The sequence below is a fragment of the Suillus subaureus genome (assembly GCF_016647635.1).
Source record: "Suillus subaureus strain MN1 chromosome Unknown BJ212scaffold_21, whole genome shotgun sequence".
NCBI classification, from domain to species: Eukaryota; Fungi; Basidiomycota; class Agaricomycetes; order Boletales; family Suillaceae; genus Suillus; species Suillus subaureus.
Window position 1 is genome coordinate 343497 of NW_024538577.1, and position 9436 is coordinate 352932.

Genomic DNA, 9436 nt, shown 5'->3' on the forward strand with positions numbered 1-9436 from the left:
CCCTCAACAAATGCTCTACCCAAAGGATCATTGGATCTTGGCCAGGGTTATATCTTGCTGCGGCGAAGGGAAAGAAGTGCTTGCATTGTATGGCCATGCGAAGCTGATGCTATTCTTCGCTACTTGACCACCAATGGCATTGACATCATGTCTGCTCCTTCTGTTACTCGATGGGCTTGACTACATCTTCCTAATGGACAGGTTGCACGATCAGCCTGGAAGGAAAACGCAATGTCAAGGCATCCAAGGATCGCACAGAATGTGAAGGTGAGTTTTTTTATCTATCTAGATCATAGTATATTAGTTTCTAACTTGAATTCAAAGTTATTCATCAATGACCATACATCCATCGCTGAGGTGTATTTTTACTTCAAGATGACAATCCATGATCAGGAGAAGACATTTGCACTCGTTTCTGAATTCAGTCCACCCCATCCAGGTCTTCTCGAAGATTCATTTCAGATGGTCTTCGCATGTAGCTATCATGCAGACACCTCCTTACGGCTGGTTGAAGCTCACACCATTCAATCAGTGGTGGCAATGGTTCCCCACCAATTTCCAGGTATTGACAGGACCCTTTTCTATCTCATAGAACAGCCAGGTTTGGATGTATTGACGATAGGTGGCATTGAGGAGGACATACCCGACAAGGATTAATCATAGACAGAAGTCATTACATATTTACATCTTTCTTTGCTCCTACAGTAGAACTAATGTATTGATCACAAAGCTCTTGCAACTCCTCTTTCATTTGGCGAACAGTGCAAAAGCTGTTGTCAGTACCCAAATGATCATACCACTTTGCATCTTCCTCACGTGACACATATTTCCAATAGATGGAATCAGGGCCAGGTGGACTTGGTGTACTGAAGAAGCTTTTTCTTTTGATGACCAGAGTCATCACACTGGTGTTCTGTAGAGTCATGGTGGTGGAAGGTGCATCTGGCTTGCTTTCAGATTCTGTGACACTACTGGGATTGTTTGCAGGAGGGGGGGCTGCATTAGGTGCATCCATTTCACTTTCTGACTCAGTTGTGCTGCCAGGTTCATAGTTCGGAGGAAGAATAGGCAGGACTTTCTGCGGAGCGACAGGTGTGTGTGGCTCAATAGCGATGGGCTCTGGCTCACTCTCTGGCTCTGTGGTACTGCCAGGGTTGTATTTTGGGGGTGGTACATCACTTTCCGGTTCAGTGGTACTGCCAGGATTGTATTTTGGATGGGGGACAGTTGATACAGTGATGATAGGCTCAGGCTCACTCTCAGGTTCCATGATACTGCCGGTATCTGATCTGCTACCTGCTTCAGTTTCACTTTTGAATAAAACAATATAAACTCACTGTGCTTTGACCAGTTTGTGTTGGACCAATGTTGTAAAGAAATTCCTGTTCAAAAGAGAGGACCCAAGAGGATTGAGGGGATTGAAAAGTTCCAAAATAAAGTCATCAGACGGGGTCATCACAGGGGAACTAGAGCGAGTGTCGCCATTGCCAGTATCATCAAAACTAGACAATATTGTATATACCTGTTGCATTAAAAATCAAAGCAAAGCATACCTTATATCGCCCTGATAACCATCTAGGTCAGGATCTGATGGTATGTTTAAAAAATCTTGAACTGCTTGTGGCAGCATTGCAGTAGCAAACTTGGTGAGTTTTCGGTGAGTTTCCTTTCTTGACTTCAGCCAAACATACGCGTACCTTACTTCTATACCATCATCATGTCTGTCAACAACAACATGAATATTGCAGCAATTCCCCCTGCCAGATACACAGACTTTCTTAACACTCGCATTAATTCACAACAGTTCTTCTCTCTGCCTTTTGATTCCAGTGCCTCCCATCAAACATTGTACATGTGTGACCAAGCAAATACAACCCCTGATTCGAATAGCATGAGTTTATAACTCTGATTGCAATGGGATAAACTGATACACGACTCATTGACATGACTTAAGTCTCTTCTACATCAAGGCAGCATGAGCATACAGTCTATTCTTGAGCAAGACAACTTGTTATACTGGCAATCTGATAATGGTACAGTAGTAGCACAGCTCAAGCGCCAACTTGCAGAACAACAGCATGCAGTCGCAAGTCTTCAAGCTGATCTACTCAAGGTCATGAATGAGAACGCATCTTTGACCTTGACCTGCCAGACATTACAGTAAGTGTATCATTTTGTGCATATATTCACTTAAAATGTGCATATAAACACATACAGGAATGTAATTGTAAATATGCAGGGTTCTGCCAGTTCTGTGGCATCGAGCTTGTCGTCATTATCCCCTTCCAACAATACCTGCGATGAACGGAAACCTTCCCTACTGGACAGAATGATTGAAGACGACTGCAATCACAAACTTGATCGAAACAACTATTGATTGGTGAGGTCATGGACAAAAAAAGAATGGCTAGAACATTACCCAGCAACCACATCAGCCATTCCTGGAAGTTCTTCATGTCAGGGTTCTGGACACATGGCACAAGGTATTAATGTGTCGTGCACTTATCTCCAGGATGAGAAAGGTGTCCCTGTGTTGGCTGAGCATGCTAAGGTCATCCGTCAAATGATGTTGTCAAGCTTTCATCAACTGGAGACTCGGGGGCTTGCACCTGAATCGATCAGTCAAGCATCACTAGATGTTCTCAAGTGGCTCATTCACACATTGTGGAAACACTTTATCAAATTCCATCTTTGCACCGACAACTGGAAGATAATGAAACTCATGATGGACAACTATTCTCAATGGTACAATTACCACATCAAGAAAAGGGCCAGCAAGCATATTATCAAGGCCAAGTCTGAAGATACTCCAATATCAACTACTAGAAAAAGGTCTTCATCTGAAACTGAGGACTCAGATGACATCCAGCACACTACCACTCTGAAGCGCTCATGTGTCGATTCAAATATAGATGAATTAGTAAGGTTTATTCTTTTTTGCTTGTCACTACTCACATGCTTGGTTTACAGGATGCATCACCTCCTTCATCATCGGAACAAATAGTATGTTTCATGCTTGTTTGCTTCTCCCTCCTAACATAATCAATCTACAGCTACTACTAGCATCACCCACTTCACCATCATGCCATGACACACCACTCAACTGTGAGCCAACTCCCCCACCACGAACCGACAAAGGAAAAGAGAAGGAGGTAATCATGGTGGAGGTGAGTTGCATGTAATATCTGCTGCATTCATGCTAACTTCATATGTCTTACAGGTCATTGATCCTCTGTAAGTTCATTTTATTTCGATCATTGATTCTACTGATACATTACTTTAGTTCTAATCTTGTATTGAAGCCGAGACCCAAACCAATTCAGAAAAAAATCACTACTCCTCCTGTCGACACCTCTATGTCTGAAATCAATTCCAACCCTGCTCCTCTCATTGATGCTCCTCTCGTCGACACCCCTCTCATTGATGCTCCTCTTGTCATATCCCGTATGCCAGACATAGATCCCATCATATTCCCACGCTTTCCGGACCCCATATCCAACTCATTCCTGGATCCCCTATCCTGTCCACCCTATGCACATTCCGTCCAGCAAGACATCTGGACTTTACCTCCTCTCGGATTCCAGACTACATCCACCACCTCACATATCTCAGTCCTGTTTCTGCCCTGCCTTCCGGATCCCCAGATCTCCGGACCATTCCCACCCTCTGTCCAAGATCCTGCACCTATCCCCATTTAGGCATCTCCGCCTTTCCGGTTCTCGGTTATCTCTGTTTCCATCTTGCTGATTGATCCTTGTACTAGTTTCATCTCCGAGTTCATTTATTTATGTTCCATCTTACTTACCAATGTGTTTCCGCATGCTCATACATAGCCTTACTCCTTTGCTTACTGATCCTCTCAGATAACCTCTAGTATATAACCCCTGTACAACTACAGTAGAGTCCTCAGTCTGAATATCATCTTAGATCCTGTTCTACTTGCCAATCATCTTCCAGACTTCAGTCTGTCTGAGTCTCGTCCTTTTCCATAAGGCCTAGGGAAGGATTCCCTAGGCCGGAATTCCGGACCTTCGGATTTGTCCCCTATGTCTCTATCCCAAGTCTAGGGATTGCTTCCCTAGGCTGGAGTCTTGCCTTTCCAGCACTTACCCTCTTTCTGGACTTAGGTCCACTTCCTGTCCCTCCGACTCTACCTTAGGGTAGTCTACCTCTGTTTGCTTCTACATCGGATGAAGTCCAATGTAGCCCCTATTCCTTCCGGACCTCCAGACCTCCTGTCCTCTGTACCTCTGGACATCCTGTCCCTCATACCTCCAGGTATCCTGTCCTTCAGACATTCCGCCCTCCGTACCTTCAGACATTCCGTCCTCCATACCTCCGGACCTCCTGTCCTCCATACTCTGGACATCCTGTCCTCCTGTCCTCCGGACCTCCTATCCTTCCATCCTGTTTTCCTGTAGAAGTATTACCTTGCAGTGGGAACTCTCCTGAACATTTCCTGCATTCCTCCAGAACTCTCCCATGCTCTTCTGGACATTTCCTGCACTCCTCTGGAAGTCCTCCCGCACTCTCCACCAGAGTAGCCAGCCTCCAGAAGTCCTCCAGACTTCGTCAGACCATCATTGGACTTCCTCTGAAATGAAGGGCACATACTCAGGTAAGGGGCACAGCATACGAGCTGAGGCCAAGCCCCTCTGAGTCAGTCTCTCTCTCCTTTGAGCATGGTTCTTAACACCTCTCGTTGATGCCTCTACATCTGAAATCAACTCTAACCCTACTCAGGCTACTCCTCTTGTCGACACCTCTACATCCGAGATCAACTCTAACATCACCGAGGTGTTGTCGGACAACACAACACCTCCCTCCATACCATCGAGCACCCATGCAGCTTCACTGGCTGTCAAGGTTGAATTTGTTAATCATACCAAGACCACAATCGTGATCGATGCCAAGCCTGATACCATCAAGAAGCGCCAGCCAAGCACCAAGCCAATGCGGGTGAGCGCAAAGATTACTGCACAGTAAGGTATTCTATCATAATCAGACCAATCAAAACTAATTCTACAATTCATGTCATACAGGAACTTGTGCACTCTCAACTGGCAATCAGACGGCCATCAAAAGGAACCAGCATCTGTCTTCGCATCTTACTGGAATGGGTTGTCTAAAGCCGACAAAGAGGTGCATCTTTTTTTCTTATATTGATATCTATCTAATACTGTCTGCTGTGGCCTGTTTGTAGGTCTACAAGTGCAAAGCAGATGCTCAAGTGAGCACTGCCCGCCATATTCTATCTCATACTACACTAACAGTCCTGTTTTATAGCTCAAATCAGCTGGAGTCAGCACTACCAGCAATGATGTGGAGTAGTGGATGGCGGGATTGGCGGGCGAGGTGCAGTGAGCAGCGATACCCTACACCCTCCCCTAATGATAGCGATACCATCATAACCCTAGCGATACCTGTAGATATCCTCATTTGTCCGCATTAGTTGTATATCAATATGTTTTTCGATTCAAATCGAGTGATAATTCGTATGTAAATGCCTATCTAGAAATCTAAAGCCATCGAGAATCCTATCTAAACGTTAAAAACTCGTCTCGATCTCTATCTTTTTGTGTCTCGAAAAGTCACAATTTAGGGATATACCTCGAAATGGGTCGATAGAATTGATGTCCTGATTTTTTTTCTATGTCTATCGTTACATATCTACCTCTAACTTGTCGATTTTCACTGGGGATAAGGGCTCAAATTCAGTGAACATTCATCGTGCAACAACGACTTATCTGATGTGCTTCAAAATTTGAAACTACGAAGTTTATGTATAATTAAGTTCATCGCCCAAGGCGATTTTCGAAATGTTGCGTTGTTGTGTTGCAGGTGAGTGCATGAAATTTGCAAACGCAAATGCCGCTGTATTACTGTAATACAAGTTCACGCGGATCTGTGCTTTGACGTGATCACAGTAGCAATAACTTAGCAGACTTATCTAAGCAGGGTTTTCCGTCATGTGATTACTCCAAAGCGCGCACTATCCAAATTTAAACCCAGATTTCGACGGTTTGCCTCATAGACGGACTGGTCAATGTTTGGGATATGAATACGCTCCATGTCCGAAGGTCTCGTAATCAAAAACAAGTGATGACGCCTGATTGTAGGAAAACAAATACGGCGAACAACCCACCCAGCAATGCAAATGCGGCAGTCCTTCCCTCTCTTTCTATTCTGTCCGCCCTGTCATCGTTCCTCTGCTCGTCATGCGTACTCCCGTAGCCCCTATAGCTATGTACTTCTCGAGTGCCCTCCGTTTCTCCCAGACTCCACCCATTCTTTCCTTTATCTGTGTTTTGGCCCGTCGCGATCCCATTTTGCTCTCGCAAGAGTTCCCTTAACTCCGCCAATTTCCCTTCCTCCCGAATGATGACAGGTGCACCAAGCTTTGCCTTGATCAGCTCTTTAACGGCCAGCTTGGACTGCTCATATTGCTCGTCATGCCAGTGTCCAGGACCGTCCTTGAGTGGTTTCCCTCTTGTAGTGGTGATGCAGGCGTGCCCATCGAACCCCAGCCCATGCCTCTCAAATTCAGCTTCGTGCTCCTTCCACCACCCTTCCATCGGATCCTTATTCTCCAGACCGGTCACAACGAGCACTACAGGCACCTTCTTTCCTCCGATGATGCTATAAAACGCGTCGTAATTGATTCCTAGAGCCTTGCTTACGTTCGCAGCGTTGACGCAGAACAGAAGGAGGTTGAGGCCGCCATGAATGTTTTGTATCAACCCCTTCAGGTTCCTCTCAGCGCCCTCGGATAGCGCATCGTGATGCTCCCCCTTCTGCAGCCCCACCGAGTCCCACACCACCACCTCCCGTCCGCCCACGTCGACAGCGTAACCCCTGCTCGCGAACGCTGCGAGGTCTGGGTTAGATGGAGATGATACATCCCGGCCAACGAGCATGTTAATGAGTGAGCTTTTGCCCGATTTGCGCTCGCCGAAGAGCACGACGTTGGGGCGGGATGGCTGTGGGGGGAGCCGGCCGCGCGTGCCTGCGCTCACGGGTTCTGGCTCGCCCCTGTCTTTTACAGCACCTGTAAAGCGCGCCCAGAAGCCTGGTTTGGGCTGGGGTTCTGTGCGGTTGTCTACCATGACGATGTCATCTGAGTGGGTGGGCGAGGGCTGGCGGTGACTATATGCGTCGTACCCGCGGCTCGGGCCTGCGGCTGCGTACAACGACTGAGGGGGCGTGAAGAGGGGAGAACGCTCGTTGTATTGTGAGGCTTGCTGGTCCTCGGCGGGGGCGCGTAGTCTGCTGCGGTCTTCTGTGGGCGGTGGGCGCTGTTTCGTGCGGTCACGGTCTTCAGGGAGGAGCTCAGCTGGTACACGTTGTTTTCCGCGGTCATCTACTGGGCTCGGGCGCTGCCTGGTGCGGTCTTCGGGGAGGAGTTCTGCTGGTGCACGTTGTCTTCCGCGGTCATCTGCTGGGCTCAGGCGCTGCCTGGTGCGGTCCTCGGTGAGAAGCTCTGCTGGTGCACGTTGTTTACCCTTGTCTTCTGCGGCAGCTTGACGCTGCCCCGAGCGGCTGCGCTCGCGGTCTTCTGGGATGGGCACAGCCGGTGCAAGCTGTCTGCTGGCGTCATCGGGCCGTGGGGGATCATCTTTTGGCGGGATATCTGCGGGGTAACGGTCTGTGTTAGTTACGGTTTTCACAGATTTCTGGGCGGCTCGCACTTGGTGGTAGTTGCTGCTGTTGCTGTTGTCGTGGTTGCGGTTGCGGTTGCGGTTGCTGTTGTCGCGGTTGCAGTTGTGGTTGCTGCTGCTGCTGTTGTGATTCGAACGCTTGAGGCCGCGCGGGGTCTGGAGGTGCGTCTTCACGCCTTTCAGGATTGACGAATCTTTTCATGTGCTGGGAATGGGAATCGATGGCTATGGATTCAAAATTCATGGGCGTTGGGGGTGTAAGGTCATGGTATATGTACACTGTGCCACGCAGGTAGGCACATGCTGTTCACGAGCCAAGGCGCACGCGTGTTGCACGCGTTTCGTGGTTCTCGTAATGCATTTGCTAGCCTCACACAGGAGTGCTTTTTTCTGGCGTCTAACGAGGTGCAGGGTCCATTCAAGCCTTAGCCTAAAGTGCTGTGTACTTCTATTCATGTCCGTCAAGTGGAATCGATTCTGTGATGTAATGGTGTGGTTTTCTCTGTATGGTCAAGCGCTGACGATTTGTATCGTGCAGCTGCGGTATACAGGATGTCACGTTGGATAAAAGTGCTACCATGTAGCCATGTATAAAACCATCCTCATACTCATGTTGTGTTACCTTGCGTTTTCGTAATACTGAAGCGACAAGGGAGACGACACAAAGGGGTGCTACACACTCATGTACATTTGAGTTCACCTGCATTTGGATGTGCGCTCATTATCCCGTTTCACATTGCCTCGAGTCGTGCATCGTGTAGTACTGTCAGGACACGTAAGTTGATTCACCTCGTGTTTGCCGCAGTGTGCACAGGGTTTTCAAGGGGACGAAAGTACAATCACCTTGCGTGCATGATTCTTGTGACGTTGCTCATGAGGATTTAGAATAATATCTATACCACGAAGCTCTGAGAAACAGTATCGCAAGGAAAGTACCAGTACGAGCAACGTAACATGGCACCGATCACTCTGTTGATAAAGTAGGCAGTCCTTACACCCATTCCTACCCGAATTCGGGCAATTCTGCGAGTCCACTGCTCCCGCAATAAATTCTGGATCAAACTTTCCATTATCGTGCTGCTTCACATCGAAGTGTGCACACCCGCACAATGCGCACTGGTTATCGATCGTCGGGTACGGGCGATCATCCAATCGAGCAAATGGGTGTCCCGTTCTGCGCACGTACGTCATGGCCAACTAAGTTCAAGTAGATTATTGTCCTCTCGCATATCCTCGGGGCCCTACCATACGCGGTGCTCGTAGATACACAGGACACAGTAATTCATCTTGAGAGGTATGTCGGCCCGCTCCCTTCAGCGCCATGGTGCGCGGCTTCGGACCAGAAGTCGAGGTTTTTTGCGACCAAGAGATGACGGGGTGGAGGAAGTGCTCTCATACTATCCCTGCTATGTCATAACGGAATAGCCGCACTACACGCGGTATTCCGCTGATCAGTCCGAACGATTTTTCACTGCCCATCTTTATCGTATCACGGAAATACTGTTCATCATCGCCATCATGGACATGTCATACATATTCCGTTCCGCGTCGGTTGTTGTTGAAACCTAGGCATGATCCAATCCACCATGCGTATGCGCATAAAGTCCGTCTTCTGGCGCGCCACCAGCGCAAAATCTGCTGTGTTACGATTTCGATCTTCAATGATATGACTGGCCGCCACCCGGCCAGAGGATAAGCTCACGATATTCGTTGTATGCATCGAGGGCGGTACGCACGAATCCATTTGGATTTGGACTGATGACATGCATTGTCTCGAG

At 47.9% G+C, this 9436-nt stretch overlaps 5 protein-coding genes across 5 annotated transcripts; 3 read left to right on the forward strand and 2 right to left on the reverse strand.

Moving 5' to 3' along the window:
- Positions 1–231: 231 nt before the first annotated feature.
- Positions 232–657, forward strand: BJ212DRAFT_1482074 (uncharacterized protein; the record flags this gene model as incomplete). The annotated part of the gene is made up of 2 exons (XM_041340358.1): positions 232–267; positions 325–657. 2 exons carry the CDS (start codon positions 232–234, stop codon positions 655–657), a joined length of 369 nt encoding a protein of 122 aa, XP_041191791.1.
- A 16-nt stretch (positions 658–673) lies between these two features.
- Positions 674–1630, reverse strand: BJ212DRAFT_1300643 (uncharacterized protein; the record flags this gene model as incomplete). Its single annotated transcript, XM_041333016.1, has 3 exons — positions 674–1310; positions 1338–1502; positions 1554–1630. The coding sequence occupies 3 exons, from the start codon at positions 1628–1630 to the stop codon at positions 674–676; spliced, it is 879 nt and encodes a 292-aa protein (XP_041191792.1).
- A 1095-nt stretch (positions 1631–2725) lies between these two features.
- Positions 2726–3698, forward strand: BJ212DRAFT_1482076 (uncharacterized protein; the record flags this gene model as incomplete). The annotated part of the gene is made up of 5 exons (XM_041340359.1): positions 2726–2920; positions 2971–3003; positions 3054–3167; positions 3221–3234; positions 3284–3698. 5 exons carry the CDS (start codon positions 2726–2728, stop codon positions 3696–3698), a joined length of 771 nt encoding a protein of 256 aa, XP_041191793.1.
- Positions 3699–4190: 492 nt separating this feature from the next.
- On the forward strand, positions 4191–5331 carry BJ212DRAFT_1482077 (uncharacterized protein; the record flags this gene model as incomplete). Its single annotated transcript, XM_041340360.1, has 6 exons — positions 4191–4409; positions 4474–4618; positions 4682–4982; positions 5043–5142; positions 5204–5230; positions 5287–5331. 6 exons carry the CDS (start codon positions 4191–4193, stop codon positions 5329–5331), a joined length of 837 nt encoding a protein of 278 aa, XP_041191794.1.
- Positions 5332–6404: 1073 nt separating this feature from the next.
- On the reverse strand, positions 6405–6968 carry BJ212DRAFT_1214677 (uncharacterized protein; the record flags this gene model as incomplete). The annotated part of the gene is made up of 1 exon (XM_041329283.1): positions 6405–6968. A coding segment is annotated over one exon (564 nt), but the record flags the coding sequence as incomplete, so codon positions are not given.
- Positions 6969–9436: the final 2468 nt, after the last annotated feature.